The sequence below is a fragment of the Azolla caroliniana genome, unplaced genomic scaffold (assembly GCF_043228905.1).
Source record: "Azolla caroliniana isolate FFs.n. ecotype wild unplaced genomic scaffold, voAzoCaro1.0.p SCAF_5, whole genome shotgun sequence".
Taxonomy (NCBI): Eukaryota; Viridiplantae; Streptophyta; class Polypodiopsida; order Salviniales; family Salviniaceae; genus Azolla; species Azolla caroliniana.
This window is the reverse complement of record NW_028230440.1, coordinates 20,111,145-20,136,867: the sequence shown is the minus strand read 5'-3', so window position 1 is coordinate 20,136,867 and position 25,723 is coordinate 20,111,145. Positions and strand designations below refer to the sequence as shown.

Genomic DNA, 25,723 nt, shown 5'->3' with positions numbered 1-25,723 from the left:
CTTTTACTAAATGCGATAGGTCAAGAAACCTAGTTTTTTGAACAACTACCACAGATATCCTGACTATTTTAAGGCAAGTGTTTCACATCTTCTACTCACCCCATGGGAGCCTTATGTAACATCTCTCTCTCTCTCTCTCTCTCTCTCTCTCCTATATCACCATTGGTGGAATTTCAAATCTAATTTTCATTAGCACTTTGGGTGTTAAACATGGATGCACTCTCACCCACTCTCTTTCGTTTGTGCATTGAAGAACAGGAACAAACGATAATATTATCGACATTTTGTAATATTATGATTGTCTGGAGTTGATAATAACAACCATGACACTACATTGTAATTACAATTAGCAATATGATAACATGTGAAACAATCAAACCACATCGAAAGGTAGGGCACACGCGCCCAAGAAAACCAACCAATGAGAACCCCAAGAACCCCAGAATGAAGTACACACGACCAGAGAATGACTTTTTTTTCACCAAATCCCGTAAAAACCTCCACTAAAAGTGCGCACACACACAAACAAACACACACACATATGTAAAAGAACCTGCCTTGACGGGAAGGGAATTGGATCGGAGAGATACATACAGAGGGCTTTAGGAGTTAAGGGTCTGTTAGGGTCTTCGGAGAGGCCAGAGTTAAAGCTACGGAATTCGGGATGCTTTTATGGGTGGTCCGAGAAAGGCACATAGATTTGGGTCTCTTGTCTCTATCTCTGCCCGTGCCCCTCTTACTGTCTCTATCTTGGTCTATCACATACACTCTCTCTCCACACACACACACACTCTTTCTCTCTCCACACACACATACACACACTCTCTCTCTCTCTCCACACACACACACACACACACACACACACACACACACTCTCTCTCTCTCTCTCTCTCTCTCTCTCTCCACACACACACACACACACACACTCTCTCTCTCTCTCTCTCCACACACACACACATACACACACACTCTCTCTCCACACACACATACACACACTCTCTCTCTCCATACACACACTCTCTCTCTCCACACACACACACACACACACACACTCTCTCTCTTTCTCTCTCCACACACACACACACATACACACACACTCTCTCTCTCCACACACACACACACACACTCTCTCTCTCTCTCTCTCTCTCTCTCTCTCTCTCTCAATCTTTCTCATTCCCTCTGCATTCATGAATGAATGAACACACACCTACATCCCTCTGCAATCACAGAGCATCCATTAGACAATCTCGTCTACTGCAGAAAACACCCACCCACACTCAAAATGCATACACAGAGTCTAGAGAGAGGTTAGGGGATCTCCTCTGACACAAACAGTCAGAGAGAGAGAGAGAGGATTTATTCAAAGCTCATGACTCAGATTCCTTCCATTGATTTGAATCTCATGGAACCCAAGCATGACCACGATCCTGTGTTGTTGCCCAGATCAGGAGAAACCCATCAAACTGAAGATGAAGCTGAACACAAGGATGAAGAAGAAGAAGAAGAAGAAGAAGAAGAAGAAGAAGAAGAAGAAGAAAAGAGAGAAGCAATGAAAGATGAGGTTCATGGCATCATTTGCCGCATTATTGAATGCGTGGATGAAATATCTTCTTGTGGTCCTCGTCCGCAGCGCCTTGCATCCTGTCCACATCAACGTTCCCTCATCAGTCCATGTCCTCACAGGAAGATGTTCAGAACAGAGTGTTCCAGCCTCATCCGAAGGGTGAAGCTCCTCTCCCCACTGTTTGAAGAGATGAAGGAATCTAGAAGAGAAAATCTGGTGTGTGAGAATAAGGATTTGTTAGCTTGTTTCCGATCGATCGATCGAGCTCTGCAGTCGGCCCAGGAGATTCTTCAGGTCTGCCACACCTCCAGTAAGATCTATCTGGTAGGTAAACGTCCTAATTACGTACTTTATCTCTTTCTTTGTATGGTAATTTGGATCTCTTTCATATGGTAAATTAGCTTTTTATGTCTGCAATAGTTAGCTTCTTTATGGTCTAATTGAATTAATTTTCCCTAATTCTAACTCTTTTTATGATAATTAAGCTCCTTCATAGGGTTATTTAACTGGGTTTATAGGATAATGGAATTGTTTTGTATGTAATTTAGTTATTTTGTGTATTGATATAACTCTTTTTGTAGGTTTATATTTAGGTGTTGTATTTCTTTTCTTGTGCTAATTTAACTCTTTTGTACGTGATATGGATGTTTTCTACTAAAACGTTGTTGCATCTGAAATGACCCAACGTGTTCTTCTTATGGGGTCTGATTTTTAGAGGATATTATATAATAAGCACATGCACATTTCCCTAGTCTTATTAATCGTTGCAGGCTATTCTCAATGTGGTAAATTATCCGATGTAGCTTATGCTGTATATCGATATCAAATTTTTTGGACCAGAGAGTTATTGCATCTGAAATGGGCACAGATTTTTTTCTCTGGTGGGATGGTAGATTATATGATCTGAGGCAATACATAAGGTGACATAAACTTGACTATGGATTTCCAACCACAAAAGGTCTAAGTTGTCTCCCTAATGGGATCTTGGGGATTCGACGATATGATATGATCACACAGGTCTCTTTCATTTCCAGAGAAAATGTAATAATCCCAGGCTATCACTCGAAGGCTCTGATCTTGTGAATTAAATCCAATTTATCTTTGAATATTGTAGCTGATACATTACCCTGAGAAATTTACAAGTCATATCGTAGATAATCCAACCATGTTTGGCCCTTTTCCTTTTATATTTGGAGTCTTAGCATCATTACCCTTGCATTGCGTCCATTCTATCTTTAACAATATTAGTAGGCTAGTTTCGCTTTCATCTTTCTTTTTTTGTTCTTTTTTATCTTGGGGTCTCAAATATAATCACATCTTGTGGCTACATATACCACCATTTTTCAATGGAATAAAAAGGTCTTATTTGATTTTTGGCAGCTTTTTGAATGTGAAACTATCGTAAAACGATTTGCATCAGTGATGGCAGATCTGGAAGAGGCACTGGATGTCAATATTTTCAAGCTTCTAGATATATCTGATGAAGTCAGAGAGCAGGTATGTCCTACGTTTGAGAGTCTTTATGCTTATTCTGCAACATTTTATGTGTTTCTTTGTGTGTGTGTTGACGTTTTACATTTTTGATTGTGTGTTATTTAATTGATTCAAAATGCAGGTTGAACTAGCACATGCCCAATTGAAGAGAGCAAAAGCAAGAGCAGATATCCAAGATATGGATATTTATAATGATCTCACGTTTGTGTTGTCCCAAGACAGTATTGACAAAGAAGATACCAAGGGTGCCTTGGAAAGGTTGGCTGATAAATTGCAACTCAAGACATTATCTGAGTTTAAGCAAGAGTTGAGAGCTTTGAACTCTCTTCACCTAGAGAGCAGTAATGAGAATATGGAACAATATGAGCAAATGTCAATGTTGCTTGCACGGCTTAAAGGTCTTCTATTTGAAGGTGAATCATTTTTAAATGAATTCGATAATGAAGAAAAGGATATGCAACTTGAGAAAGAAGGTTCTTTTGTCATACCGGATGATTTTCGCTGTCCTATCTCACTAGAGATAATGAAAGATCCAGTCATTGTAGCTACTGGCCAGGTTCGTCTTTTATCTAACTTGTCGATTGTCTATTGTTTCTCTTTTGGATTCTTTTCTTAATTCTTGTCTTTCGTTTGAAGACATACGAGGGAGCCTGTATCCAGCAATGGATTGATGCCGGAAATAAAACTTGCCCAAAAACGCAACAAGTCTTGTCACATACAATATTGACACCCAATTATGTATTAAAAAGCTTGATTGCACAATGGTGTGAGACACATGGAATCAAGCTGACAAAAAAGGTTTGCATTCTCATACAAACTTTAAATGTCTTTTCTCACATGGTCATTTTCATGTATAGGTGCTTTTCCATATAAACATTTCTCTCATATAGATTTTTTTCTCCACATAAGTGGTCTTTTCATTCTTGATTGCAAAAAAGGCTTAAAACATGTAAAGCTACCATGTTTTTCTCAGACGGGTGCTGGAGATAGGAAGACAATAGAAATGCTATTACAAAAATTGATGAATGGGCAGCCAAAATTTCAGAGAGAAGCGGCAGGGGAATTACGAGCATTGGCAAAGAGAAATGCTGAGAACAGAGTATGTATAGCAGAGGCTGGTGCTATTCCTCTTTTGGTTGGGCTTTTATCATCCTGTGATAAAGGCACACAAGAGCATGCTGTCACAGCCCTCTTAAACTTGTCTATACATGAGGGAAATAAGGGACCGATTGTAGAAGCAGGTGCAATTGATCCCATTGTTGAGGTTCTTAAGCATGGAAGCATGGAAGCAAGAGAGAATGCGGCTGCCACACTCTTTAGTCTCTCTGTTGTGGATGACAATAAAGTTTTAATAGGAGCCTCTGATGCAATACCTGCCCTTGTAAATCTACTTTGTGATGGCACTTTACGGGGAAAAAAAGATGCTGCCACAGCTCTTTTTAACCTTTCAATTTACCAAGGCAATAAAGCAAGAGCTGTGAGAGCAATGGTTGTGCCTCCTTTAATGCAACTTCTTGTTGATCCACAATTAGAGATGATTGATGAAGCTCTTGCAATACTTGCTGTCTTAGCAACACACGTAGAAGGACGAGCTGCCATCAGTGAAGCATTAGCTATTCCAATCTTAGTGAACCTCATAACAGTGGGTTCATCACGGAACAAAGAGAATGCTGCAGCTGTTCTTTTGGCAATTTGCATAAATGACCCGTCACAAACAATGCTTGTATGCCAAGTTGTTGGTGCTCACGGTGCATTAAGGGAACTCGCAAAGAATGGCACAGCAAGAGCACGCCGCAAAGCCTTGTCACTGTTGGAGCAAATGAGCAAAAGTATGTCAGATGTGTTGTGATGAATCTATATGGCCTTTATTTCAAGTAGTTATCTAGCCATACACAAGTAGAAAATCTTGATTTCAAAGTGGTTAAAGGTGCAAGTCCAATTAATTCGAAGGTGGTCAAAGATTGCCTTTTCCTGGGAAACATGAAGCTAATGGTTTCCATGATGGAAAATATGAAGCTGAGAAATTGTGAAATGTTGTTTCTTTACCATTGTTAAATTTATATACTGGCAAAAGACAATTTTGAAATCCTTGTGTGAGGAGTATATCGACCTTGAGGAACGCTACTATATAACCTTCATTGTTACAATATTGTCTTAATATCAAACCTGCAACCCTGGTTATCCATGTTGATGAAAGTGCAAACACACATTTTTATTTGGTACATTATGGGGGATGGAATTTGTGGGTCTGGATGCTCACAATTAGTGGATGTGCTAATGTCCATGGCTAAAATAACCTGTGGATAAGAGTCTGAAACAATTGAACAAATACATGCCTCATCTCTGATGGGTGGGAATGCGTTGAAGTGGAAGATTCTTGGAATTAGCTTGCCACATTATCTTTTTCTTGTCATTGTGCTATTAATCTTTTCATCTCTATTTTGAGTTTGTGGTCAAGTTGGTAATGCTTGTTGTGGCATGGGTATTCTCATTTCTCCTAATACTTCCATGTGGTGTAGCTTTTATTTGATCTATTGTTCTGAAATAGTCATTGTGAAAGCTACTAGGATTTCCCTCAATGTGAGTATCGTTCACCTCTTTATTAACTATTTCACAATGGTTTTTTCACCTTAGCAAGAATGGACAAGTTTTCTTTATGCTTTTCTTTGTTTTGTCAGGTATGGCACATTAAGTTCTCCGTCTCATTATTTTGTATGTTTTAGCATTCAACTCTGGCAAATTTTTGCATTTCTTTTTAAGATCTTCGTTGAAATGTTTCTCATACATACAAACTTCAGAGAGGAAAATTTCATTCCACATCTCATAAAACATCACTCATAATTTTGTTACCATTACGTAATTTATGCGGCTTAACTGTTGGATATCTTTCTGTATGGTGATTACTCATTCCTTCATCACTTTCATACTTTTTCTACCTTGTGTTTTCAGCTGTGGAGATTATAATTCAATAATGTATATATTCCACATCATGCCCTTTAGAAGAGAATGAGCCTTTCATTAAGGGTTTGTGAGAGATGCTGCTATGAAACATTTCTCATGTCTTTCAACATTGTTAATCACACTTTTCTCTAGCCTTTCAATACAATGATCTAATCATTCAATATCACATCCTCTTAAAGATAATTTTTGGGCCCTAGTACATATAAGCTTAGGTTGCAAGATGGATCTCTAAGAGAGGCTGGTATCAAACATTTCTCTCATATTTCAAATCATGTATGATAGGAAAGTGTCTTGACATCTGATTCATTAGAACAGAGTACAACTTGCTTATGACATGAACACTGTACTAACAAAACTATGGCCAGATGTTGTGATTGTGTACACTTACAGTCTCTTGTTGTGTTACATGTACTGATTAAAAATTAATTCAGACGAAATAAAATTTCAGGCAAGCAATGATGCTTGCAATGTTAAATTAGTGTAATACCTGGATATTACTTTCACCCCATGAAATGCTAGAGCTTCAAATATCATCAACTTTTTAGATGAAGAAAATGTATGGACGGCATGAAAATGTGAGATATTTTCAGCTATTTGGAAGATATATGCACTGTAATTGCCAATGCAAGCAACTGATGCCTTGGAAGGATACAAATCTTAATATTTATCACTTAACCAAATCATTCCATTCATTAGTATTGCAATAAATTCTGATTCAAATGTTCCAATTATGATTCGTGCAGCAAAACTGTTTTTATTGAAGAGAATGTTACCAGATGTATATGCTTACCTTATTCAAGGTTAAGGGTTAAGGGCTTGTTTTTCATAATTCGAGAGCAGAATTCCTATGAATATAATTTCCTGCTTCAAGATTAAGCTTTTTAACCCATTCTACTGTGAGGGCTAGGACAAGCATTGAAGGGTTAAAAATATACAGAGGCAATCAAATTTGAATTGTTTCTTGGTTAAGAGCCTGATAATGCCAAAGTTCCCCATGAACGAATTCTGGTTCCAGAAACTTTGAAACAAATTGCCAAAGCCGAAAAGCATCGGAAAAATTATTGAGAAAGCTCAATGATATACAATTCACAGGTAATTGTACTTTGTGTGTTACATTCCCTTTTGGACGCCGTTTATAGTTGGGGAACTCCACACAACTCAGTATGGACTCTTCCCCTGCCTTATCATCATTTTCGTGCTGATGGTCCATAGGGGAGGGGATTCCCTCAAGTTGACCTGTTCTGATAGAGATACTATGCCGATCTGCAAGCATTTGCACTCTCTTGGCTTCTATACAATTGCCTTTCGAATCCAAAAGGCTGAAAGCAATAGTTGACCCACATTCTGATGGAGAAATTTGGCTATAAAACCTCACAAGCTCAGAGTTAAACGGCGGATTATGCTTTAATTTCAATAGATTCAATGTCAACCAGCTTGCTAAAGTTCGTAGTCGAGTGGATATTTTGACATATCCTAGCATATCAGCATGATCCAGCCCCTTGCAAGGAATATATGGTTCTTCTGTCATTGCAATTTCTACTCCAGAAATTCGATGCTTCAAGCTTTTGGTTTCTTCATTGTTTATGGGTGACAATCTAGGAAGCGAATTGTTGCAAAACACTTTTTTCTCTTCAACATTTTTTGCTTTGATCTCTTTAAGAGTTTTTGCTGCCCAATGTTGAGAACTTTGCTTAGCTTCAAGGCTAGAAAATGCAAGCTCAGAGTTGGAAGAATACAATGCAACATGATCAATTAGACAGTCTTTGAAGCTTGTACATGGTATAATATCATCAGAAGCATTTACAGTAATTTCACATTCATACATATCCCAACTATCCAATGACCTCCTTTGTCTTGAGTCACTACTATTATTCTTATTCATCTTTGAGCTAGACCTTAACAACTCTGATGAGCTTTGATATACAAAACAATTGTTGATAGCGTTCCATGGATCTATATGTGCCATGCCATTTGTACTCTTATCACTACTACTCCAGCAAGATCTAGTATTTGCTAACAAATAGTTTGATGAGTTGGAACCATCTTTATTATTCCCACAGTCTAATTGTGTATGCTTCATAGATAAATCATTTGGAAACTTGATAGCTCTTCGAGAAGTTGATGGACTTGAAGATTGCTTGGACACTATCTCCACCATTCCGATTGCCCGTGCTCGGAATGAATCGCCAAGGGTTCTAAGCACTGATTTCTTCACAACAAGAGAGCCGAACCCGCTCGGATCTTCACCAAAGAGAGTATAGAAAGAACATATTAAGAAGTCGGGACGGAACAATGAAAGACCCAATGAATCAAACATTTTCGGGTCAGCACTAGTAACATCTAAAAGAACATGCCAACCATTCTGCTGTGCTTCAGCAATCCATTGTGAAGAATTTCTACATCCTGTAACTCGAGAAGAATAAGGGTATGCAAGAAGCCCCTTATAACTAAGAGAACCCGACTTTTGACCAGGAATTTTCCTCTTTCTTTGCAGCTTTTTCCTGATGTCTTCAGAATCCATTTTAAAGCATGGATATTGTATATTTACAGACTGGGAAAACGCACCTTTTGCTTGAGCACATTCAACAATAGCATCGACATTCTCACAAACATGATCATAAGCATGCAAAAGGTTTTGAGCCTCATGAAATGGGTAAGATTCTCCCAACAGCTTAAATGCAGAGAGCGCATTGGCAGTAAATACGATGTAATAATCATCTTCATCAAGACTTAGATATCGAAGAATTCTTTTGCGGAAGATTCCTTCCACACTATTATCGTCCACATACATTGCATGTGTGGCCAAGTTCAAAGATATGTAAGAAAGAGCTATACCAAATCCACCATCAGAACCTGAGCTCTTTTGTGTGCTTGAGAAGATTCCTACACCAGTATAATCCAGACAAACTTGATCCTTTTCATTGAGATGCGGATATTCTACCTGTCTGAGCTGATCAATGACCAAGGTGTCCTTATACTGAGGGTAACAAGACAAAAACTCCGAGAAAGCCTCTTCCATAGCCATGAAAGCTATGAATCTCAGACGAAACAGTGATCTCAATTAGGGTTTCTGAGTTACATCATATACATAGTAAACGGAAAACAAGACAAAAAACTCCGGAGCATCCTTTCAAATCAGTGATCTCAATAATGATTTCCTGAATTATAGCTTACATTGTGTCCTCATCCATAGCCATGAAAGCTATGCATAAATCTCATAATGAAAAAGAAAAACAGTAATATCTCAAATGGGGTTTACTGAGATTTACAACATGGGAGGGGAGGGGGGAACCACCAAAGCTTCGATAGGATTAATCAAAGGAAAAGCAGAGCCTTACCCATCATCATCATCATCAACATCAGATGGTCTACTCTGTTTTCTTTCTTTCTTTCTTTCTTCTTCTTCTTCTTCTTCTTCTTCTTATTGTTTGGTAGAGAGACCCCATTACTCTGTTTCCTGCTTTTTTCATTTGACTCTTTCTTTCTCTTCTTTCACATGGTTGTCCTCATCAAAATGATCACTTCTCCTTCTCCTCACAAAAACACCCACATTCTACACACCTCATGACTCTCCTGAAAACTTCCAATCCCAGGCCCCAGGCCCAGGGCCCAGACTCAGGGCCCAAACTCAAGTCTCAGGAGGGCCAAACTCAAGCCCCCAGGAGGCTCAGGATCCTAGGTCCAAGGCCCTAGGCTCAGTCAGGGCCTTCGGCCAATCTCTTGAATCCTTTTCTCGCACTCACACCCTCTTATCATACACACAATGTAGAAATGCCTCCTCACTTCACACGATATCCCGTTCCGGCCTTCAACCGATGCCTCCGTGCTTGTTTTACCCTGGTCACGTATCTACTTCCATCATGCTGCCATGCTCCGCGCCCCTTTCGTGTGCCTTCCTTCTGTTCCCTTTCTTTGCCAATAATACATGCTTTGTATTTGCGATCGATGCCATCCCATGCCAATCACATGCACCATTTGCATGTCATGGATATGTATAATATTGATGAAGTAAGATTGATTTGATCGTTTGAGGAACGTTGTATAATCGTTGTCTCATCTTTTCTCATTTTGTTTTGATCAATGCTTCATAGGTTTGGATGATACACAACAATGAAGAATATGCCTGCTTTTATGATCTCAGGAATGTTTGTCTCATCTTTTCTCATTTTGTTTTGGTCAATGCTTTGAAGGTTTGGACGATACACAACAATGAAGCATATGCCCACTTTTATGATGACAACATGTTTGTATTTACGATGATCAGAAGTTTTATGAGAAAGATTGATCATGTGATGATGCCAGTCACTATAGAAGTAGCAATGGAATTGTTTTCAATTTCTATTCATACTTGCGTTCAAACAATGTTTGAAGTTTGGTCCATTGAAAATAGCCAAGAATATGTTTATGTTTTTAGGATGACTTTGTTGTTATGTGGCATGTGTGAGGGGAGAAAAGCACGAAATAGGTAGTGTTGGCTCGAGATTCTGGTCGAAATGATCACCAAAAGGTAAGGTGAAAAAACAAATTGAAGGGTAACCAAATACAAGGGAAAAAGATGCGCAACTATGCATAAGTAAGGAAGTAAACAATAACTGTGAACACATCAACATACATTTATGTCTATGTTTTTAGGATGACTTTGTTGTCATATGGCATGTGACAAGGGAGAAAAGGGAAAAAAGGCAAGTTTTCCTCGAGATTCTAATGATTGGAAGAAAAAGAGAAAGATCGAATTGAAGAGTTAGCCACTGGGAATAAAAGGTCAAGGGTTCATAACGTGCTAAAGTTGATACAAACAAAGAAGATGATCAATGACGAATATATTCATTTTCCTAAAGTTCCCTTGTGAAACAATTAGTGAGTTCATCTTGTACGATCAATGCGAAAGAAGTTATTGAAAAGGCTCTCCACAAGTGAAGATGTTCTTCTCTTCTTAGAACCTATAGAAAGAGCTCGACCAATGATGAATATATATTCATCTTACTAAAGTTCCCTTGTGAAACAGTTTGCGAGTTCAACTTGTATGATTGATGCGAAAGAAGTTATTGTAAAGGCTCTCCACAAGTGAAGATGTTCATGTCTTCTTAGAACCTATAGAAAGAGCTCCTCTTAGAACCAATAGAAAATCTCTTTCGTGTGGGCTTGAGGGAACCACCCATTACCCACTTGTCAACATTTTCACGAAGTGCATGACATACTTGCGTAGACAAACACTAGGTCTCTGTCTACGAGTGGTGAGAGGAGCAAAAAGATGGTTCATAATGATTGTGCTTGTCAAGTTAGGTCTTGAACTTATGAACTTCGAGATAGATTATGCAAGTTCTACCAACAAACCATAAGATATTGAATTTTTTTAAAATATAAATTAAACATCTAATCTCTACATTACACATACTCAAATAAAAAATTTGACACTATTAGTTAAATAATGACTCATACATGATGGAATTTGTGAGCCACAAAGCTCTTGTATTCTCCGCTCCCCCCCCCCCCCCTCCCCCATCATAAGATAGTTGATGTTTTTCTCTTCCCTTTTTTTCTCATAAGATTGGATGCCCTTTATATAGGGTCTCATATGTACTAAGGGTTAAGAGTATGTTGCCACTTAACCCTCATGCTTTAACTTACATACAATGGTTAAATTGATTGGATCTATAAGAATATATGATTATTCTCGTGGTATTTACTTCGTTCAAAGACGTGACGGTGGTGGTTCAAAACATGTACTTTGTTCTTATTTAAAAATAACGAAATAGACAATTTCCTCACGTTGGGGGTGGTTTCATATCGTGTGCCATTGGATTGATTGCCATTCCATCGGGTGACACTTATTTTAAAGAGCTATGTGCCAAGTTTGATAGGAAAGGCCAAGTTCTTGCCAAGTCTTCCAAAAGGAACACAAATTAGCCCTTTATGGTGAAATAAATACTTGTAAAGAATGTATGGGTGTGTGAGCAAGACAAGAAATCAGACAAAACAACCAAAAATAAAAAATACACACGAGGCGCGATGGTAGCTTATGCTTTGAAAAGAAAGCTATATTAATCAACTAAAACTCATCAATTGAACATAATGAGCCAAGTGGGCTTTATATACAAGTTAAGGGACTACCATATTAAATGTGGTTGGTGGAGTCTAGTTGTAGACAACCACTCGAGTACGATTTTGTCATTAGAATATCTAATATTCTTTGATCACATTTACACTTGACATACAACTTGCTAGATGTCGCAATGTAGTTTTTTGTGTAGCTAGATAGTTCACATGAATTACAATGAAGTGTGCTAACACACTTTTTGATTCTCAATACACCCCACCCCCTCAAGGTCTATTATATGTCCTCTTAAGCCTGGTTGTCTTGGTGTAGTTGTAGACTTGGCTGAAGTTGCTCGAATAGTTGGATTGTGGTCTTCACATTGCTCCAATATACTTTATCTTGATCAAGCAAGGCTGGTCTTGTTGATCTAAAAACTACGTTTTTGAGGTATCGAGGTTAAGCTTGGTTTTTTGAGGTATTGAGGTTTTTCGCCAAGCTTATCTAGAACTCAACTTTTGTTCTGAGTGTTGATCCTGTGTTCGTCTTACCCTATCTCCCTTGTTCTTTGTTTTCATCATTGTTGCTTATTCATGGTCAAGTTTATCTTTTTTGCCTTAAAACTACGAGCTATTGAAAAGTTTTCCTCCAACTTGTCATGCTAAGTTGGATAAAATGTATCGGGCTTGCTCTATAGATGTCGACCTCACTCTTCATTTTCTGCTTGATTCTCGATGTAATCCTTCAAGATCTTGGTCTTGGAACTCATCTTTGTACATGTATTCCTCCTCAAGATTAGCATATTGAGTAGTCTAAAGCTTAGATCCACTGAGAATTGTTGCAATTTGTCAAGACCTAGTGCCATTCTGAAAGTATTGGCTGCCTGCTCGTTGGTGCCAATGTATTAGAGGTTGATGTCTCCAGCCAAATTTAATTAGCTTATCATGATTTTTCACTAGAAAGTGAAGTAGAATGTTAATCAATAACCCTCATGAATCCTAGTCATTTCAACTAAACTCAATGGAGGTATTGGTTGTATTGTAGATCTGAACATCACTGAGAATGGAAAAAATGAAATTAAAATTATAGAGAGAAAGATTGTGGAGTATTTCAATAGTCGGACCAAGCAAATGAGTTATGAAGACAGGAATGTAATTGAGGGAGGGTTTGGTTTCACATACAATGCGTAATGGAAAATTAACCTAACCCATTCTGATTCTAAGATTCATTAGCCAAGCATGTCTAGTTAGATTGTTGCTATACACTTTAGTCACACAATTGTTTCTAGGTAAATTTCATAATATTGTAGTAGATCAAGAATGAAAAGGGTTGAGAATGTAAAAAAGGTCTCACATTTATTACACAAGCTTTAGGAAATGATCATATCATGTTTGTGGGAACGGTGTGGTGTAGCTTGTGCTTGATGTGTCGAACTGTTGGTGAGTTTGTTTTTATATCATGAAACAATTGCTTCAGGATAGCGGGAGTTACACATTTAGCCTTACTAAGGCTAAGAAGATATGAAAATTGTTTTCCGTTGCTTAAGGGTGTTATACCATCCTGGTGTAACATGGGGCTAGATACTTGTAACTCCCTAAGTATTAGAATCAAGGTTGCACGAGCCTAGGGAATACTAATTGGTTGCACGACGAACAATGCAACTCTACAAAAATGGATGTAAAGGTACACTCACACAAAACGATACTTGATCAGATTGTAGTATGTGCTTGAATACAAGATCCGAGTCGGCTACAACCGATTTCTATTATGACAACTAACTAAATACAATCGATAACTTTTTACACGACTGCATGCCCCTTTTTATAGGGAGTATGGACGGTTATGACAAGAATGTAAACCACGACTACTCTATTGAATCATTTACATATGTTACATCGCCCTTTCACACCTTGGCCGTCCTGCTTGGCCAACACACGACATGCCTATGGGACAGTGCCTTGCATGGTTGAACCCATAGGAAAACCAATTTGCCGACCACACGTCGTAAAAATGTGCAAAATGTTCAGCTCCGGTTGAGCCGTTTTGTTGTTGCCGGTGGTGCTATTGCAGATAAACTCTGTGACCTCCCTTGTTTGTTCGGGTTCAGTTGTCTAATCCTTTGTCGCCGTTGTTGGTGATGTTTTGTAAAAATGATAGCGTGCGGAAGCTAAGATAACCGGCTTCTCCGGATAGCAACAGACCACAGAAAGTAGAGATGAAGGTTTAATGGAATCCTTAACACACATACGCAGGAGAGACACATAGAGAGAGAGAGAGCAGAACCAAACTTAATTTCAAAATAATAACACTCTGTACATACGATTTCCTAAAGAACACTTTTTATGCAAGTCCTTACATGGACTAAAACAAGTACTATAAATACTTGGATGCTCATAAATGAGCCTCTACACTAATTCTAAGGAATATGCCTACGTACTAGTCTTAGACCATAGGGCTCTAATGGCCTACCGGTTCACACTATTCCGGAGTACGGTTTGGTTCTCCAATTTTCGGATACCGATCCGACTCCTTGATTCGGATACGAGCCGGATACCAATCCGGCTCTGGCTTATTCAGCCGATCCGAATTCGGTTGAGCTTGTCCGCTCAACACTCCCCCTCAAGCTCAACTTGAGGTCGGATCGTTGTGTCTGTGTCCGCCGGTCCTCTTCTCCGGCTCCTCCTGGCGTCTTCCCACCTAGCTAACGCTCCTCCTCTGGTTCGGTTCCTCTTCCCACAACCCATCCGCTTGTGTGCACCTCGGCCTTCTTGGTCGGTTTGTTTGCTCCTTTGTTCCAAGTAAGTTTCGTTGTTGTCGTGATTCTGGCGCTTCTCGACCCGTCGACTCCTCCATTCGATGTCGACTTCCATTGTGCTTTCGACCACTTGACCAATCGATTTGGCTCCTCTGAATCGAACATTTTGATTGAATCAGGAGCTTCCAGTTCACTTCGATTTTCGGCCGAATCGGTTGTCTCCGACTCGTTCTCTTCTTCGTTTGAGCTGGCTATCTCCAAGTCTTCTCCGATCTTCAAACCCTTCACGAAATCAGATGACGTTCGTGTCTTGGTCTTCTTAGGCATCTTGGCTTTACCTTCACCTTTTCGGTTGGCTTGGGCTACAGCTTTCCCTTATGGTCGCTCGCCCTACGTCTGATAAGCCTCCACTTGTCTGTCCTATCTGCATATGTCCATCCATCCTCGGCTTCTTTAGCCGACCCGAACACTCCAACTTCTTCTGTTGGACCGAAATTGAGTTTGGTATCTGCTTCGGCTTCCCTAACGTCTTCTATTCCGGCTCGACCATCTCTCCCCGTTTCATTCCTCCCCCTCAAGGTCGGCACATTGAGGCGCCACATACCAAACATGCCCGAAAATTGCCTCAACTTGTCCAAGCCGAATGGTTCGGTGAAGATATCGGCCGCCTGCCGATCCGTTAGAACATATACTAGTTCGACTTCACCGGAGAGTACACACTCACGGACAAAATGGTAATGCACCTCAATGTGCTTGATCCGGGTGTGGAAAATGGGATTCTTTGCCAACTGGATACTGCTAAAGTTGTCACAATAGATCGTCGTCGGATCAAACACCTCCATCTGCAAATCCTTGAGCAGCCTCTTGAGCCAAATGGCTTCACACGTTGCGATAGCTGCTCCTCGATACTCGGCCTCAGTGCTCAAAAGTGCAACTGTTGGCTGTTTCTTGCTGCTCTAGGTGATCGCAACACTTCCAAGTGAAAACGTAAATCCAGAAGTTGACCTTCGATCGTCAGCATTTCCGGCCCAGTCGACATCCGTGTAGCTGACCAACGGTCTGACTACACTGATCCTAAGGGCCACTAACGTACCTGAGTATTCAGTGTGCTGTCGTGCCTTTCAGCGCCGGATCGTTGCGTGAGTTAGGTGGGAATCGCTGGGGTTTTGGACTAGGAGGAGGAGAGTTTTAAGGTTAATAAGAATATATAAATAGATTATAAGAAAGAGAGGTAGAAGTTTGTGAATCCCACAAATATAGTGAACTAGTTTAACTTAATATTTAAAATCATAGTATTAAATTGAAATAATTTAGAATAGATTGAAAAAAGAGATCAAAACTTGTGAATCCCACAAGTATTATATTAATCAATATTTAGATCGTAATAAAAAACCCAAGAATCAACAACCATTACAATTTGCTCCCCACCCTTATATAATGATAGGAGTGACTAAGTATATAGCAACCCATGCTTTTTCGAACTATAGACTTCATGCTTTTTCTTCTAATAATAGTGTTCATGCACGTGAAATGTGCATGAAGAACCTTAATTTTCGATCATGCGTATTCTTCTAACTAAAGTTTTATGCACTCTACGTGTAAAAGTAGCATTTCCTAAAAAAAATATATGTGAAATAATCTTTGTATGTGGGATATCTACTTTTTTAACACTTATGATGTGTTAATATAATGGTAAAGCTACAAATTATTAACATGGAGGTATAGGGTTCAAGTCTTGCCCTATGCATATAATGTAATTATTTTAGTATTTTTCTTTTCCTATTTCTTTATACTTAGTCAATCGGGTTCTCCACACATATTTTACGCAGTGTACAAAGTACACTACAACACTCACCCCCTCCTAACCTACGCATCCTCCGGTATGTGCTGAAGTTTCCAATACTTGTTACTCTTCTTCATCTGAAGCACCCTTTGCCTCTTCCCCTATGTCGATTATTAAAGCCAACTCACTTTCCGCACCTTCGTGATTGTTATTCGATTGCTCCTTTGTGTCGGGTTTGTCTAAGACTACATAGGGTTCTTCGTTAATTTGTTTCTTGAAAATCTTCACCCACTTCCCCGCTATAGGCACTCAAAGAATTGTTCCATCTAGCTCACTTAGCCAATAAGTTCCGTTGTCGAATGTTTTTCGAACTTTGTATGGTCTGAACCACCTTTTAGCAAATTCCTGTATTGAGTTGTGTTGATGATCCAGACTACTGTCGTAGACTATTACCCAATCCCCTTCTTCAATATGTAGCAGTCAAAGTTAGTGCTTTTTATCGAATCAACGTTTGTTCCAAAATTTCGCTTCTTATTGTCGGTGCACAACTTCCACTACATCTTCCGGTCTTCCTTCTAGCTATGGTATCCAGACTGTTAGTAGTTCTTCCTGACTCAACTCTTCCTTCCATGGTAGTACCGTCCATGTAATTGTGGTTTCCGTAGGCATTACCGGAGCTTGTCTGGTCATAAGTTCCATTGGCATATATCCAATCGGAACTATGCAGAAGCATTTGCGGCCAATTCTTCACCCCCCCGTCGCACGCTTTTGCAAGTGCTTTCACGATTGGACTATGTCCTCATTCAATCTTCCCGTTTGCATTTGGGTTGTATGTTGTGGTTAGTGTCAGCCGTACTCCATGTTTAGCGAAGAATTCCCTATCTTATCAGAGTCAAGTTCTCCCCGATCCGCAATCACTTCTCCTACGCACCTGTACCTACATAACACTTCTTCCAGGAGAAATTGGCATACTGCAAAACATGTTTTTCTCCGTAGCGCCCGACCTTCTACTTGGTTCGTCAGATCCTTCTGAGATAGAACCAAGTACTTCTTTTGTCCGATCCCGGTCGGCATGGCCACGATGTCGACCATCCATTTAAAGTTGATTGTCGGTGAGAATGTTGGATGTAATTCGTCCTGGTATTGAACTCCGGAGTCAACTTTTGGTGAAATCCGCTACATCCTTGTACAAATTCTTCCACCAATATTTTTGCTTGATCTTTGCAAATGTTGCCCATGTTCCCCGATGTCCAACACAATCGGATTTGTGAAATTTGGATATTACTTGTTTCTGTTGTTCCTTTGTGCCGACTACTCGGAGTGGTATACCATCTAGTCTTTTCGGGTCCCTCCAAATTAATCCATTGTTCAAGAAGAACTTCCGAACTTGTCGTTTCTTCCTTCGGCTCGGCTCTCCTTTCTTTATTGTCCGATGATTCTTCGATTTCTTGTAGCACTTTCCCGATCAGTAAGCTGTCTCCCTCGTATTCGTCTTCGTCTTCCTGGAACTCCCGAATCATGTTCAGCCGGCATATGTGCTTCGAAGTAAAGTAGTATTCGAAAACTTTTTCATTATCTGGTTCAACTATGTCATCCTCGAACCGGGCCCTTGATAACATATCCGCTACCGTGTTGTCTTTCGCCGAAATGTGTCAAACCTCCGGATTAAGTGACTTTACATATGCAATCCATCTTAGCATAGCCACATCGGCTACACCCGGTACCTTGCAACATCGCACCATCCCGAGTATTGGAAGACAATCCGTTTCAATCACTACTTTGTCTCCGATCAAATAATCTCGATCTGATTTTATTGCTGACACGACTCCCCATAATTCTCTTTTGACTTGTGCATCCGCGTTGTCTTTCATTGAGAACCTTTGCTCTAAATCGAATCGGGTATCGTGAACCATCCGAGTCAACTTGGTTGATGACCCATCCGATCCCGATTGGACTTGTATCAACCGTCACTATGATCGGTCGGTCATAGTTTGGCTTCTTAAGTGCTTCCACCCTCTGTAGTGTTTTCTTGAACTTCTTCATGGCTTTGGTATGTTCCGGTCTCCATTCGAACTTCTTACCCTTCCGCAACAAGTGATAGAGTGGGTCCGCAATGTGTGCATAGTGCGGAATCCATATGTGATAAAATGCACACGCACCAAGAAATCTACGGACTTCGGATTGTGAATCACATATTTCTTTCATAGCTTGAATCGCATCGATCTTGATTGGTGACGGACTTCGGCCGTAGGGCCCACATAGATGTTTGACTACCAATATCTCTTCTTGTCCGAATGCCGATTTCTCTCCGAAGAGTATTAAGTGCGCATCTTCTAACTTCTGTAGCACTTTCTCACAGTTGCGAATATGATCGACTATGAACTTACGACATTCCCGATCATCCATATTCTCATCCTTTTCTTCCACCGCACATCCTTTCATCAGAATGTCATCTAGGAACGACATTGTTATCTCCGGGATGCAATCTCGGAGCACCTTGTTCATCACATTCATCATATGTGCGACCGAGTTCGTCGCTCCTTGTGGTAGCGTACACATATGGACTAGTCCTATTAGTGTCCACATTGTAGTGATATCTCGGCTCTCCACAGCTAGTTGGAATTGGTAATACTCGGAGTATAGGTCCCCGATGGAGTATATCGTGCATCTGGCAAATGCATCTGCAAATTCATCCACTATTGGACCGACTCTGGAGTTCCGAATCATGACCTTGTTCACCAGTTGCAAATCTTGAATGAACCGGAGGGACCCATTCTTCTTCAGAATCGTAAACCATCGATCTGAGTACGAAGCATTTGATGGCTCTAGAATGTCCATCACCACCTTCTCCTTGAGCAAGTCAATGATTTTATGGAATATACTCCCATGGCACCGGAATAAGCTTCAGGTTCCTCGACACATGTTCAATCGTGAAGATCACCATCGGCTCCACTATCTTTGGATCAATGCACCCTATCTCTCTTGATGTGAATGCGAATGATTTTCCATGATGCTCCAACATCTCCAAAATCTTTCTTCTTCCTTCGATAAGAGGAACTAATCTCCACCGATCTAGAGTTTCTTCCGGGTATCATTTGTGAAGGTATGTCCGATATCCATGGACTTCCGAAGTGTTGGATCTCCAGAGACTTCTTTCCTCTTTTGTTCACTATTGGCGATTTCACCTTCTTTTCTACGGACAAGCCACAGATAGGTCTTCCGTTGCTTTAGTGGCTGCGCGGATCTTCCATCCATGATTGACGTTAATAGGCCACTTTCCCTTCCGGTAGAACTCCTTGGACATCAAGTTGATCTCTGATCCATGATCAATCAATGCAACTACGTGCTCTTTGATGTTTCCAATCCGGTGTCACGTTGTTACGCGCGTGCGTGTAGAAGGGGCGGGACCACGGGGGTCTTGGACTAGGGAGTAGAGGAGAAAGAATAAGACACAAAATGGAAGCTTAGCTCAAGAGGAGGTGAGAAGAAATAAGACAATAACATAGAATAGAAGGGGCAAGATGCTCAACAAGTTAGCTTAAGGAAGCATAAATGCTTTACAATGGTGGCCGCCATGGTTGCACCAAATGACTATGAGAAAAACCCTAAAGGAAAACCCAAGAAGAAAACCCTAACCAAAACCCTAAAACCGAATAGGAAACCCTCGACCTAAGTGGTATGCCTCTCTCCCTCAAAATAGGCAACCCCTTCATAAGTGACCCCTCCCTTCCTTTTATAGCCCAAGGAGGGAGGGACCTTACAATGTGGGATAAAATTCCCCCTCTTATCTCTATACACCATTTCCTAGTATACATGTGCACATGGTGCACACCACCGATTTGCCTATTCCACCCCAGTTTCCGCCTATGGACGAAAATCTTCACGACATCCGCCCCCACCAAACCGCACATCCACCGGTATGTGCCAAGAAAGGAGAAGAGGTGAGATTTTGCGGCCATGGTGATAAAACCGAGGTCCATTGTGTCCTCGTTGGCCTTGCTCGGCTTCGTTTTCCATTTCGAGCATGCCCGTCCGAACCGTCGTAGCATCCCGTTCCACCGTATCCATCGCACGTCCTCGAGCCGATGGCTCCAACTGATGCACCACGTCCACCGTGTGTCCCCGAAACATCGACTCCATCCGAACCGCCATATCCACCGCATGCGCCTTCCTCCCCGGTCGGTCCTCCCGAACGCCATTGCCGATCCGGTCACTCTTACTTTGTCTGCCACGTAGGTCCTCCGATTAGGCCCTCGGTCACCCCGTTTGCTCGCCGGATTCCGCCCCTCGCCTACCGCTTGTGTTCTATCTCCGGCTCGATCCTCTCTTCGTCTCGTACACCTCGTGCCGATTCCCTCCGTTCTGCGCTCACCTTCCGTAGGCTCTTTCCGTGTGCCCTTGTTGTCTCCCGAACATGCGCTCGTTCTTTGGTCCCTCGGCGACCTCATTACGCACTCCTCGCTTCTCCTTTGCTCGCCGTGCTCTCTCACCGTAGAGCATACCGTCATCCCGACCACCATGTTAGTGTCCTTCGTGACTCCCGTTACCGCTTCATCTCGACTCTCATCCTCTTGGCCCGCTTGGCCTCGAATGCCTTCCAGGACGCCGCGCTTCCTCTTCCCGGCGCGTAGTCCATTGCTCTCCACACACCTCCCCTGGTTCTCAAGACATAGCCTTCCATGCTCGCCGATCATCCACTGATACCGGCACCTCACTGCTCCGTCTCTCGCCGCGTGCATTCCTCGCAAAGGCTCGTATGTCCTACGGGTGCGCTCCCGATCTCTCCGATCGCACTCTGGATCCCGCCCTTTTCGTGCCGCGTATGTTCCTCCTTTGGTTTTATCGTCTCCGCATGCCGAACACCTCAGTGTGTCGACTCTTCCCGCTCCGCACTTGCCTTTCGTAAGCTCTTCCCGTGCGCCGATGTTGTCCCCCGAATATGCGCTCATTCTTTAGCCCTTAGGTGACCCCATTACGCACACCTCTATTCTCCCTTGCTCTCCGTGCTCTCTCGTAGTAGAGCGTATCGTCATCCCGACCTCCGTGTCGGTGTCCCTCGAGGCTCTCGTTACTGCCTCGCCTCGACTTGCGCCCTCTTGGCCCGCTTGGCCCGCTCGGCCGCACACATCCTTCGGGATGCCCCATTTTCTCTTCATGGTACCTGACCCTCCGTTCTCCACGCATCCCCTCCGTTTTCCCAGACACAATCCTTCGTTCATGCCGATCACGCTCGTCTCGTTCCGTCGATCTTGGCGTCTCATCGCACCGTCTGTCGTCCCGCGCTTGCCTCTCGAAGGCTTCCTTCGACCGTCATCGTCGGTCACTCGTTGCGGCTCCTCCGAATGCACGCTTGCTTCTAGGCCCTTCGCCAGCCGTAGTGCATGCTCCGTTTTACGCCGTAGGGCATACTTCGTATTACGCGCCTCATCCACCGTAGACTCGACCTTCGCGTTGGTCTCTTCATCCTTCGTTGCCGTAGCCCATTCCGACTCGGGCTTGCCGTCTTGGCCCCGCTCGTCCATTATTCCATACCGGATATCTACACCGGTCTCCAACTCCGCATCGGCCTCTAACTCCTCGCCGCCACCTGCCGTCTCTTCAGTCTTATGTTGATCCGCAACCGCCGAAGTCTCAAGAATAGGTGTGGAGGGTTTCCCTTGCTCTCGGTCTTCCGCCAAGCCGTAATCACTGTGCCCGGTTAGCCTCCTTCTCATGCTCACCGGCTCCCATCGGGTGTTGTGGCTCGTTCGCCTCGACCTCCAATCATGCCGACTTAGCCTTCGCCCGGATCGGGCTCGGCCAATCGAGTTCCGGTTTGGTCGTCTCCCTTCCGTAATCGTAACCGGCTGGTACATGTTTGTACAAACAAATCTGGCCTTGCCGGCTCTTCTTCGGTTCGGGCCCAGTTGACCGAACCCCGCTCCAATCGTCTTCCACGTCGTATTTCGGTCGTGCCGGATTATCGACCGGTTCATCTTCCGGTCGAGTCGGTTCCTGACTCTCTCCTCCTTGCCGTTCCCGACCTCTCCGTCGGTCCTCTTGTATATGCCCGTTCTGGGCCTCGCATCCTCATCTTCGCACGTGTTCGTACCGGGCCATGCCTCCTCACGACCACCGTCCTTGTCTCCGGTCTTACGTTGGCATTCGAGCGCAACCGGTGTAGTCTCTAGTCTCGGTGTCGAGGGGTCTCTCCTCCGTCCGCTATGACCTTCCTCGTCGTCGTTTCGATCGTCCACTTTGCCGCTGCCACCGCCCGTCGCTCTAGGTCTCACGTGGGCTCTCGGGCCCACCGCCGGAGCCTCTAGGGCCGGTGTGCGTAAGGACCCGACACCCCCACTCGTTGTGTCCGTAGCCGCTTTCGTCCGGACGTCATTGTCCGCGGCTACCCCGCCTCCGATTGCGCAAGCCTCGATTACGCTTGCCGCCGTCTCTTCCATGTCGTCGTCTCGGTTGCCCGCCTTGCCGCCGCCACCGCCCGTCGCTCTAGGTCTCACGCCGGCACTCGGGCCGACCGTTGGAGCCTCTAGGACTGGTGTGTGTAAGGTCGCGGCACCGCCGCTCGTTATGTCCGTAGCCACCTCTATCTGGACGTCGTTGTCCGTGGCTACCCCGTCCCCGATCGCGGAAGCCTTGATTACGCTTGCCACCTCCTCTTCCTTGATCTCCTTGCCATCGTCTTGGTTGCCTGCCTTGCCGCCGCCACCGTTCATCACTCTAGGTCTCACACCGGCTCTCGAGCCGGATGCCGGAGTCTCTAGAATCGGTGTGGGTAAGGACCCGACACCGCTTCTTGTCTCCTCCCCACTTGATGTCTCCACGCGTAGGGAGGCTTCTTCCTCCGCATCCTTCGATCCGCTTGGGCCCAACTCCGTAATAAGCCCTTCCTTGGCTTCGAACTTCACCTTCACGCTCTCGCACGCCTCCCATACCAACGCCTCGAAGTCGTACTCCTCCGGTTGATCGTGCGTCAAGCTCTCTTCCGGCGGTGGTGTGTAGCCACCCACCGCCCTCTCTTTTCCGTCGCTCGCGGGCCAAGTCGCTGCCGACCGCTCCCCATCATATTGCCGGCATACCCACTTTGGTTTCGCGTATCCGTATGCCTCCATTAGAGCTCCGTCGAAGGACTCCCATGACTCGTGAGCTTCTTGAAGCTCCTTGACCTCTTTATGCACCGATACGGCCGCCACTCGACGAAAATACTCTAGCCGCATCGCTTCGTCCACGCCCCACTCCGTCATCTCGGCATTGTACGCTTCCAAGAACCTCGGGACATCGTCCCCGTTGAATCGGCCGACTCGATCGACCACCCTCTCGACGGTTTGTTGAGCCGCATCTCGCCTCGCCCTTTTCCGTCGCGCATCCATTACGATCTTTGCCATCATCTCCTCGAAGTCGAAGTCTTCTTCCACCTCCATGCTCCCTTGCCGCCCTTCACGTCGGGTTCACCAAAGATGTCACGTTGTTACGCGCGTGCGTGTAGAAGGGGCGGGACCACGGGGGTCTTGGACTAGGGAGTAGAGGAGAAAGAATAAGACACAAAATGGAAGCTTAGCTCAAGAGGAGGTGAGAAGAAATAAGACAATAACATAGAATAGAAGGGGCAAGATGCTCAACAAGTTAGCTTAAGGAAGCATAAATGCTTTACAATGGTGGCCGCCATGGCCGCACCAAATGACTATGAGAAAAACCCTAAAGGAAAACCCAAGAAGAAAACCCTAACCGAAACCCTAAAACCGAATAGGAAACCCTCGACCTAAGTGGTATGCCTCTCTCCCTCAAAATAGGCAACCCCTTCATAAGTGACCCCTCCCTTTTATAGCCCAAGGAGGGAGGGACCTTACAATGTGGGATAAAATTTCCCCCTCTTATCTCTATACACCATTTCCTAGTATACATGTGCACATGGTGCACACCACCGATTTGCCTATTCCACCCCAGTTTTCGCCTATGGACGAAAATCTTCACGACACCAGACTGGAGTGTCGAATACAAGTGTATAATGGACGTATTCACACTATCCCTTTGGGCCATTTGTGTAATTAGCATAAAGGGTAGTTGCCCTAAGTCGGTCTCTATATATAGTGACCTTGTAACCTTTTTGTAAGGTTGGGTGTTGTATTATTGTTTCTATTGAATAGAAAGTCTTTTGTGCCTCTCTCTCTCTCTCTCTCTCTCTCTCTCTCTCTCTGTGCAACGACCTAGAAACTGTCATACGCAGGTATTCAAGAACCAATCGAATGCTTCTTGATCTTCCGCATAGATGACCTCGTCTCCAACATCTGGTATCAGAGCCTGCACAGTAGTCGGTCCTTCAATCTGCTGTCGGCCGTCGTCTCAGCCTGCACAGCATTCGGTTTCCTGCGTCATTCGAAGAAGAAGAGAAACGAGGCTTGCATCTCATCGCGTTAGATCATCTTCGCTTGGAGTAAGCCAGCAGGTTGTACTCTGTCCCTTGTGATCGTAACCGCTCGAGGTGAAATCCCCTTGTGCAACATTGACACGATCGTGCTCCACCCGGTTAAACGGCATCCGAAGAGGTAATCAAACGCCGCTCATTGTAACCACTCGGTGCAGATCGGTCTCAAGACAACAACCCCAAATTCGTGCTTCATCTGGCTGATCGACATTCGGGAGGATCAGTTGGATCCGTCTCTCTCGTTGCTGCAGTCAACCGAAGCAGAATCGGTCCAGATAATCGGTTTCAATAATCGGTATTCGGCATATATATCCGAAGCGAACCGGGCTCACTCCGACTCGGCAACATTCGGGAAGACCAGTCGGTTCTGTCCCTCAAGCTACCGGAGTCAATTCGAGCAAGTTCCGAAGCCGAACCGACTCGGGTTCAAATCCGACTAGAACGATATCGGGTGAGCCAACCGGCTGCACTCCAACAAGGCTCGTAGTCAACTCCGAACCGAGCTTCGTCAACCGAAACCCAATTTGATGGCATCAACATCCGGCTCGTCAGAAATGAGTCTACGAAAGTTCGATGGATCGAACTTCAACTTCTGGAAGGAACAAATGCAGGACTATCTCATAGTCAAGGGGCAAATCGATCCCATCGAAAATGAAGAACCTCCAGAAGGATACAAACCAATTGAGTGGCAGAAGCTGGACAGAATCGTCCGCGCC

General features: G+C 43.4%; 2 protein-coding genes across 2 annotated transcripts; one reads left to right on the top strand and one right to left on the bottom strand.

The window, feature by feature from the left end:
- Positions 1-1,230: 1,230 nt before the first annotated feature.
- On the top strand, positions 1,231-5,216 carry LOC147864377 (U-box domain-containing protein 14-like). The gene is made up of 5 exons (XM_087320157.1): positions 1,231-1,888; positions 2,945-3,061; positions 3,180-3,614; positions 3,695-3,856; positions 4,032-5,216. Exons 1-5 carry the CDS (start codon positions 1,370-1,372, stop codon positions 4,905-4,907), a joined length of 2,109 nt encoding a protein of 702 aa, XP_087176283.1. The 5' UTR covers positions 1,231-1,369; the 3' UTR covers positions 4,908-5,216.
- Positions 5,217-6,715: 1,499 nt separating this feature from the next.
- Positions 6,716-9,501, bottom strand: LOC147864376 (uncharacterized). Its single transcript, XM_087320156.1, has one exon. It carries the CDS (start codon positions 9,042-9,044, stop codon positions 6,963-6,965), a length of 2,082 nt encoding a protein of 693 aa, XP_087176282.1. The 5' UTR covers positions 9,045-9,501; the 3' UTR covers positions 6,716-6,962.
- Between the last annotated feature and the right edge of the window lie 16,222 nt (positions 9,502-25,723).

What these genes read in the sequence shown, in the direction of transcription:
- LOC147864377 (XM_087320157.1), top strand. Translation starts at nt 1,370, where the DNA reads ATGACTCAGATTCCTTCCATTGATTTGAATCTCATGGAACCCAAGCAT. An exon ending in CCTCCAGTAAGATCTATCTG is followed by an intron (nt 1,889 to 2,944) that starts GTAGGTAAACGT and finishes GATTTTTGGCAG; the next exon opens with CTTTTTGAATGTGAAACTAT. An exon ending in GAATCAAGCTGACAAAAAAG is followed by an intron (nt 3,857 to 4,031) that starts GTTTGCATTCTC and finishes TGTTTTTCTCAG; the next exon opens with ACGGGTGCTGGAGATAGGAA.
- LOC147864376 (XM_087320156.1), bottom strand. Translation starts at nt 9,044, where the DNA reads ATGGCTATGGAAGAGGCTTTCTCGGAGTTTTTGTCTTGTTACCCTCAG.